This window comes from Balearica regulorum, chromosome 6 (assembly GCF_011004875.1).
Source record: "Balearica regulorum gibbericeps isolate bBalReg1 chromosome 6, bBalReg1.pri, whole genome shotgun sequence".
Lineage (NCBI taxonomy): Eukaryota > Metazoa > Chordata > Aves > Gruiformes > Gruidae > Balearica > Balearica regulorum.
The window spans coordinates 13,807,545-13,817,152 of NC_046189.1; the positions used below are offsets into that span (position 1 = coordinate 13,807,545).

General features: G+C 41.7%; 1 protein-coding gene across 1 annotated transcript; it reads right to left on the reverse strand.

Annotated features, from left to right (window-relative positions):
• Positions 1–344: 344 nt before the first annotated feature.
• WDR12 (WD repeat domain 12) lies at positions 345–9,587 on the reverse strand. The gene is made up of 13 exons (XM_075756382.1): positions 9,300–9,587; positions 9,122–9,216; positions 7,736–7,830; positions 6,969–7,075; positions 6,004–6,119; positions 5,468–5,622; positions 4,738–4,783; positions 3,878–3,963; positions 3,550–3,690; positions 3,347–3,452; positions 2,436–2,568; positions 1,553–1,625; positions 345–824 (listed from the first exon to the last, which is right to left on the reverse strand). Exons 1-13 carry the CDS (start codon positions 9,338–9,340, stop codon positions 747–749), a joined length of 1,272 nt encoding a protein of 423 aa, XP_075612497.1. The 5' UTR covers positions 9,341–9,587; the 3' UTR covers positions 345–746.
• Positions 9,588–9,608: the final 21 nt, after the last annotated feature.

Consider the following 9,608-nt stretch of genomic DNA (forward strand, 5'->3'; position numbering starts at 1 on the left):
TTTCACAGCATTATTTTCAATGAAAGAACTGCATGTTTGGAGGATAACAAGTATTCTTATTAAAGTGTTTTAATTAAGATTACAGATGATCCATATGAGGCATATTCTTATAAAGTAATTTACAGCCCTAAATTATGAGCAACAAAAAAAAAGGAATATTTCATCTGCTGGTAAATCTGTCAAGTTCCTTTATATCATACCATTTGCATTGCAGATATACTAAATCTTTATCCTAAAAAGAAGCCTGGGTTCATCAATTAGACCTAATCGTAAGAACTGCCAACAGCCATACTGTATGGAGAGCTGAAGTCTGATTTTATCTGAAATGAAGCACTAAACCAATGAACTGTATAAAAGCTTTATTTTTCTTTGAAGGGAAAGGAGGTAAACTCAAAAAATAATTTAGTCCAGTGAGTATTTTTTCTGTAAGTATCCAGAACAGCTTACTCCTTATTAAAAGGGCTATACAAATAGTCATTTAAAAGATGTTAATTCAAAGCCATCAAAAAGGAAGGAAATGCCCTTTGCTTTTTTTTTTTACACTAATCACATTTGTAACCGCTTGTTGCTATTTTTTCTGTGACAAATATGGATATAGGTTACCAATACAAAAACCAGGAATAACAGCTCTCTGAGCAACAAAAAACTCTTTTCTTCAGATGCTGGCTGTGTAAGGTGCTAACAGAGAGTGACTGCTGAAAAAAATACTTTTTTTTTTTTTTAGTAAGTTTTCTGGCTGTTGACCTTCATGCTCCAACATCAGAGGCTGTAGCTGGGTATCTATAGCAATACAGTTTGTTGTCTGCACCTCCACTCAATAGCAACTGATGAGAGGAAAAGAAAACTCTGATTAATATCAGAACTAAGCAAAATACCTACACAAAGGTTGAGGACTCTGATTTTCTTTTGTTTGAAGACATAAAAAGATGTAATGAACTGTTAATGCATGACTAAAACCCAGAATCAAAGTGCAGAAGCGACCTTGTCTCTTACCCTCCTCCTAAAATTAGAATCAAAGTTCTTGCAGGAAAATTTCTGAAGCTTTTCCTGCCTTTTACTAAGAGCAGGAGCCACTCTGAGAATCTCCAACATTAACAATTTTTTTTTCCATTTTATGTATGTGTCTACCACTACCGTAGCAGAACAGCTTGCTGTAGAGGATTATATACTTCCCCCCTTCTACGTGTACTGCCGTGCCCCAGCTGTCAGTTCATGCTGCTGCTTTAGTCTCCATGGCAGCAAATGGTACCTTGGAACATGTATTTCCTCAGCGAGGTGCGGTGCTGTTCTCATGTCTCTCCTTGTTTGGAGTATCAGTGTAATGCCCACTTAATGCTACAGAGCTTAAACTCCCATCCTAGTCCTTTGCACAGTACCATGGGGAAGTGCTGCAGTGTGTATGACAATAATGCCCAGTTATCAACTACAGCACAACTAAAATTTCCTGTTCTCTTCTATCTTTAAGCATAAAGGAAAAAAAATAGTCCACGACTGCTTTTAGCCCTTTTCCTAACCACCATGCATATAAATAAACTGCTCTTCAAATTCTTACCCCTGCTTCTGTCCAGTCCACACACAAAACCTTGTCTTCATGAGCAGCCAAGTCATACAGAGGAGCTTTGCAACTGGTAAAACACAGGTATTTACTGTCACATATCTGAAGTTACGTAAGCATCACAGAAAACAAAATAGGTACCAGGAAGAAATACTATCACTATGCTGTCAAACAGATGTGGTCTAGCAGTTAAAAACACTTTCAGTTAAAAACACAGATATTTACCACCTGTGATGTTTCCTCTGCTTTATCCAGAGCTGACTGCATCAGTGTTAACCTCTCCTGCATCCCCAAAGAGAAAAGCAGCAACATTTTTCACCTGCTTGCAAGCTACCTTGAGACTGAAATTTAATCACTCTGCTTGTTAGAAACAGTTTATTATATGCTTTCCTCCTTCCATGCGTGGATGCTGTTCAACTTTTCCAGAAAAGCCATTTATGTCTTCATTGCTTGGAAATTTGTAAGGAAAGGTCTGAAAAGAGTATGAAGTGAAGCTTCACACTGTTATGCTCATTCCTGAGAATGTATTTTGTTCCTTAAAACAGAGGAACAGTTAGCAGACCTTCTGCTGTTCCTAATCCCAGTAGCAATGTTATGGTTGCTGTCTTCTATGTGTCAATCAATGCTGCTGTTAATGCCAGGTAAGTCCATGTTGGAATGTCATACAGCACTCTCAGATGTTACCCCACAGGTCCTCTGGTAGACTACAAGTATTTTTCTCCCTTTTATTATATGCTTGACTTGTAAAACCTAGACAATCTTGACAAATGCCACAGGAGTTTCCAATGAATGTCTCAGACTGCTTTCGCTATTTCACTGGGTTAACTGACCCTGTAAGCTTATATGCCTTTGAGCACCAAAGAACATGCGTTTATTTTACCTCCTTGTGTCCCAGAGCTTCACGATGTTGTCCAGAGAACCAGAGATCAGCTGATGCTCATGGGTAGGTGACCACTTCACAGATGTCACCCAGCCTGTGTGAGATGTCAGAGACAGGAGAACCAAGGAGCCATCTGAAAAGAAAAAGAGGGGAAAAAGAGACATCAGTAAATACCAACTGAAACCAGCACTTTGAAGATGCATACAAAATCCAGTGAGAAAAGTGGTCAGCAACATATTTGTTCTCAAGGTAAATGTTTCTCCCACCAGTAACTCTAGCTTCAAAAATCAAAGTGAATGGTAAAGAAAGCAAACAAAAATATAAGCCACACAAGTTCTGAGGGGAGGAAAACATCAAACAAAACTGAAAATATATTTTCTTGTCACTAAACTTTTCAAACATTTTTGAAAAAAGCAAACCAAAAAATGCTTTTATTAACATGTAAGAAGGTAATACTGTTAAAGTCTGGATTAGATTTATAGAAGCTAAACAAGTAAGCATGTCTATGAAATACATCTGGTAGGCTCAGTCACGAGTACCTGCAATCCTGTCAGATGTGGCATCACTATATCGTAACAAAGTGACTACTATTTCACTTCAATGATGGTCTGACCAAGGTAGGTGTGAACCTTACAAAAAAAAAAATTCAGGCCTGCAACTGCCCAGCTGAACATTCATTAGTAAGCTTAAAAAAAAAGGGAGGGGGGAAGATTTGGTTTTCTAAATTATTAGGTGAGAAATCAAACAGTCTTGCACCAGAAAATATAGATGTAATTTTTCTATTTAATAAAAGCCCCCAAATCACTTGTTTCAAGCAGAGGGATCAGAAAATGGTTTGTGAGATGTCTCCCAACACTGAGTAGTTCTGATTTTGAAAACAGAACTTTGAGAACATGCATGTTTTAGCTCACCTTTGCTGCGAGGATCCCATAGTCTAATATGTCTGTCAGTGCTCCCAGATGCAAGGCGTCGACACAGTGGTGAGTAGGAGACAGAATTAAACACTTTGTTTCCTGTCTGTCAGAAAAGAAAATAATAATTGTAAGAGAGGAACTACTATTTTCCACAACTTTTTTGAGCTGGACTTCAGCTGAACATACAGAGAAGATCTCACCAAAGTTGATTTGAGATCTCCAGTCTCAGCATCCCAGAGTTTAATGGTGTGGTCCCATGACGCACTGCAAATTTCTTCAGCATCTGACCACAGCACAGAGGAGACAGCTTCTGTGTGGCCAGAGAGGGTTGCCAGGGGAGTCTAGAATTTAAAGGTGAGAGGTGGTTAGACTGAATATTGTCACAAAAAATCTATTCTTTCAACAAATAAAAATGTGTCTGATCAGCCTGAGACATATCACCAGAAGTTTTCATAACATCACTTTTAATGAAGAGGAATTGTTTTGTGTGGCCACGCTTCTAAAATAAAATCCTGGAGCTCATTTTACCCTTGTTAATCCTAACTGTTCAGTTTTCTGCTTCTTCCGTGGTCTGTTAGCTGCTTCTTCCATTTCATCCTCTTCATCTGTAGGTACTGTGACAGAAGACAGGGGTTTTGAACTGCATTTCCATAGAAGTAACTAAGCAAAAGCCCCTATTTACAGATCTGACCTGTCTATGATTCATGAATATTTTAACCTTATACCTCTGATCAGATCAGAATTATCTCCATTTTGAGCAAGAGGAAAATGAATACAAACTAAGTAATATTCTCCAGGTCACACAGTTTTAAAATGAAATCCCAATGAATTTTTAAGACCATCCTTACTCATGGAAAATTTCAACAGTAGTTCAGGTGTGTGATAAACACAATCTATCTTTTAGATATAATACCTACATATATACTCCCAAACTGAAAAAATATGACTTGGAACAGTGAAAGAAAGCGTTCAGAGCAAATGGGATTAGTCTACATTTCTAGACAAGACCTGGTCAACCTACTGTCCTCCATATTATGGTGTCAATAATAGAACAGGAATATAACCCACAAACTTTTGATTTTTAAGAAGTCTATACACAAACCTGCAAATTTATATAAATCCATTAAAATAAAGTACTGTGTTCTGAATAAAATAATCATCACCACACAGTTGATAACCATATCTGAAATTGCGTTACCAACCAAAACACTAACTTCATATAGTGATGTATAGCCCTACAAAGCTTACAAATAAAAGTTCTAGCTTGCTTTTAATCTTAGACTTAAATTTACTTAAAGAAAAAAGTATTCAGATATCCATCTTTCAGGTTGTGGTAAGTACAGGGTTTTTTAAGAGAGCCAAGAATCCCAGCTTAACGCTTGTATTACCTGCAGACCAGATCTTTAACATCTTATCCCAGGATCCACTGCAGAACTGTATGAACAGAAACATCTTGTTAAGAGGTGATCCAGACAGACCTTTCAGCCATACTAAATACACTTCCTGCTTGAAAAATTAACCAGTTGGTTATAACACATGAAAACCAGGAAGAATCTACAAAATATCTCTTTATTCCCTTCAGCATCAAAAGGTTTTATTTTAACCTGATACTAAGTCAAGCTAGGAGTGATGACTCCACCTTTGGTGTGACTACTCTTAAATGTTGAATTCCTGGATAAAGGCAAAGGACCTCTTCTACCATCTGATTTTTCTGAGTATCTCTGGAAATTTCTTTCCCACCAAAACTACTGTGAAAATTTAGGTCAAATTTGAGAACAGTTTATTATAACTCAAAAGTCATGTGTTAGAAGTAAAATTTACTTAAAAAACCCCATTGACTTCACTCATATAAGTCAAAACCAGCAGTATAATTGCTTGTGCTATCTAAAGTCACCTTCAGGATTTCGTGACATCAGAGGTCAAGTGCATCACTTTGAAAAGATAGCCTCGCGTTGATGTAGCACTCCTAATCCTCAATAACCACTGCTTATAACAAGACTAGAAACTTATCAGTGTGTCAGACATAATAACACGATGTACCTATGCAGGGACAAAGAGATGATTTTTGAGATACAGGCTGCTAACATCCCAAAGACATTTTTTCCAGGAGTCACTCACTTTAGTTCTCGTGCAATCAACAGCTACCGAGTCTACACTCCCGGCGTGTCCCCTGCAGCAGTGAAGGGCTTTCACTTTGTTTTTCTCTACATTCCACTCCCATAGCAGGACAGTTTGGTCCATAGAAGCACTGAGTAACAGGCATGATAAACTGTCTAAGGAAGAAAAAAAGTCATGCTTGCACCCAGCTCAGCTTTCCAAAGCCTTTATAGTCTATATATAATTATTATAGTCAAAGAAGAAACAGCAGATAGATAGAAACTCATACATATCTCAGTTTACATGATGTTACCCTCCAAGTACAATTAATATAAATATACACACCAATATTTGCTGATGAAGACTGCAAGGTGGATAAACAACGTACATGTTAAACTACCACTGTTTTACTTGCACCATGACTTAATTTCTAATACCACTGACAGAGACTGAAATAATTGCAGCATTTAGATAATTAAATAGTCATGGTTGAGGAATGCTGACATTTCTCCCCCAACAAATCAAACTATTACTACTCCCCTAATGTATAAACTGACCTTGCTTCACCCATGCCACATCCTTCACTACTTCTGTATGCCCAGCTATTGTCATGATGGATTTTCCTTCCAAAGACCAGATTCGAGCAGTCTGATCGTAGCAGCCAGTTAATATCCTACAGGGTACAGAATTTGAGACATTACTGTCTTTTAAGACCAAGAATGTTTTCATGAAAAAAAGCCTCAACCAGAAACTTGGAAAAATATTAATATATTAACTGGTTAGCTGAAATTAATTCAAAATATAGCTACTTTGTGTGTTAAAAAAAGTTTGGAAAAGTAAAAAAAAATGTTTTTGTTACAGAGTAAAGCTTCAGTAAAACCTACAACTGCAAGGCTAGGAGCACAGGCTGAAAAGAAAAGCAATGAGAGTCCTGCATATTCTGGTAGGTGAGACTTACAATTGCTTACATCATTTAAAATAAAAAATAATTTGTTGTTCATGGTACATTACTAGAACATCTCAAAGCATTTTCAAAGAAACATAGGAACACTGCCTAGTTGATTGGCAAATGAACTATGGTTGTGTGTTTTTTAAAGAAAAGCTCTGCATAAAGGTTCACTGCTTTATTTGTTGCTAATGAATATCATGTTTGAACCCAAGGGTTTAAGCTAAAAAGATAAGGAAACCTTGCTGTTCTTTAAGAGAAAGGATAGTGAGCAGCATTTGCGTTATCCATTTGTATTAACAGTATCTCATGTTCAGTGATTCTCACTGTTTTCTGCTTACGTTAAAGTCAGTGTCAGCATAGAATAGAGGTGTTAAAACTGAACTGCTTACAAAAGCAAGTAGCCCACTGACTTGACAGGTTAAAAAACAAAACAAAGAGCAAAGAGGGGAAAAAACACAACCCCAAACCCCAGATTCTTAAAGATACAGAGCACCACTCCCTTTGACACCATGGAGTCCTCTGCACACAGCAGGAGTAAGCAAGGCACAACTTAGAATTGGCTTAGTGCCGTACCATTCTTCAGTGGCTTGAACAGAACTGATCCAGTCATCATGGAAGATGCATTCCTCTGGCTGAGGGGCCATGTATTTCTCCACATACTCTATTTCCACCACTTCTTCCTGAGCTCACAGACAAAACACTTATTTAGTGTGGTTGTATTATTTTTAGTCAATAACAGAAATATTAAATTGTAGCACGGTGCAAATATACAAGTTTATTGGGCAAATATCTTGGTATCCAAGTCCTTTGCCACATTAGTGGAATTTAAGTCTTTAGAAAAAAGTGTCTGAATTACATTGCTTTCCATATTTTTATCAAATTACTGTTAATAGCAAGCTGGAAGCAAAAGCAAGTAATTTCACTCTTCTCAGGGTCCTCTTCTTCTGTATTTACCCATACAAAACTGGTGTCTAAAATACTTCACAGCGTTTTCTAGAGGGAATACTAACCTCCCCCATTATCCTCTGATGTAACTAATAGAGTAGGAGACAAAAATATATTAATGATGAACTGAGACAAGAATTTCCCCTCTGAACTGTATACAGATAACAGATTGGATACCCATGTTCTTTGCACAGCTCAGTCCCATACTCTCTAATCACTTTGCAGTTCAAAATGGATTTAAACATACCGGGAATTCTCATGGGAAAGCGAGAAAATAAATAAAACTGAGGAAGGCAATCTACCTCGTCAGGATGACAGTGTAATACCTAAATCAGATTGAAGTAAACCGGCTCTGTTCTACTGTCCAAGGTGGGGAGAAATTGAGTATGACTTACCGTGGAGATGTTTTCCATTTCGATGTGTGTGACCAGCGGCACACGCAAGAACTGGCCATTGATAAGGAAGTCAAATTCCACATATTTGTGATCCGCTGAAACAAATTAGGAAAAATCCATGTTCAGGTGTCACTGTTTATTTGATACCATCAAGAACAGTATCATTCTGTGGCTGGTTCAGGCGAATGGAGCCAGCAAGCCGTTAGAAAAGACAAAAACCAACCAAACAAAACCCCACAAAACAGTTGGTTTCTTCTCCCAGTTGTAAGTGGGCAGCCCATGAATTCCACAGGATTATGTCAGTCAAGAAGAAGGAAAATTTGCTGTTAGGGATCTAAGAGTTGAGTTTGCCTCATTGTTAACACATTATTTGCTAAATCATTTTCTCTGTAGCTATATCTAATCAAACCCCAGCAGTGCTTCATCGCTGTTCTGTACGGAACTTGCCACTGCTACCCCACGTCTCTGTCATCACTAGCTATGACCCTGCCTTTCAGGCAGCAATAGGACAATCCTAAGAATTTTTGGTTCCTATTTCTCCCTCTGTAATGGCACAGTTGACAAAGGCCCTGCATTTTGACAAGAGCATTGCGCTGTGCACTGGATTTCTACTCAAGGTTCTTTGCAATTTCATGGGTTAAAGCAACCTGCAGAAGTCTCGGCAGGTTAAGATACCGTTAGCCTAGTTTCTTACAGAAAATGGTTTTTTCCAACATTGCACAGGTGTCTTTCCCCTGAAAATCCTTCAAGTCAGCCAAGCCCCTTTCAGCTAGCATCGGCAGAACGGTTGAGCTCTTCTCAAAGGCTTTCATAAAAACCAAACTTTTGGTTTCATTCGTTCTTTTGCCAGGTTCCGGGGAACACCTCCATTCCCATCTGCTGGGGCAGCCGGCTCTGTGGCGCTGGACACACGCTAACCCAGCCGTCAGAGCGCTTCCCCCGGGCCTGCCCACCAGCACCGGTACCTGCTGACTCTCAGATCGAGTGCCGTCTCTGGGCACCCCTGGACCGAAACAGAAGGGCAGGGCCGGCTCAGGCTGAACCCTGACCTCAGTGACCCCAGTACTGACCTCAGTACCGGGGCGCTGCTCCTCGCTTTGACAGCGCGTTTCTTCGGCCGTCCCTGCCCCGAGCCGCCCCACTTGCGGCACCACACGCTGCAACGGCTCAAAACCCGCCAAAGCGTGAGCCTGTCTCACCTGCTGCGTGTGGCAGCGGGGCAGCCCGTGCCCTCACCTGGGGCGTGCGGTCAGAAACACGAGGATGACGTGGGACGCGTCACCCCCTGGCAGAGCGGCTCTGAAGGACGGGCGGCCGGGCCGGCACCTGCCTGGGGCCGCTCTGAGCTCCCGCTTGGGAGAAGCGGCCGCCCGCCCCGGCACCTACCGTTGTCGGCCGCCAGCAGCTTGTTGATGAGATGGCTGAGGTCCGTGGTCTCAGAGGCCGCGGGCACCGAGAAGGGCACATCCTCCACGGCGTACCTGCGGGCACACAGCGCCGTTACCGCCTCTGCGCTACCCCCGACTCACACCCACCCCCCCCGGCCCGGGCGTGCCCCCCTCACCTGCGGTTCTCGGTGCGGAACCGCGCCGTGAGCTGCGCCATGCTGCTGCCGCCGCCGGCCTCGCCCCCGACCACGTGCCGCGATTAGCCGCGCCCGCCCCTCCGCGGGGCACCGCCTCCCGCCCGCGCGCCGGCCCCGCCGAAGCCCCTTCCCCGGCCCGCGCCGTGCACGCGCGCTGCCGCCGCCGATGCCGCTGCGCCACGCGGCCGGCGGCGGGTTGCCGCGGAGACGATAAAGGCCCGGCATGCCGCGCGCGCGCGGCCCGCGAGCTACGCCTCCCGAGAGGCCTCGCGCCGCCACCTTCCCAGC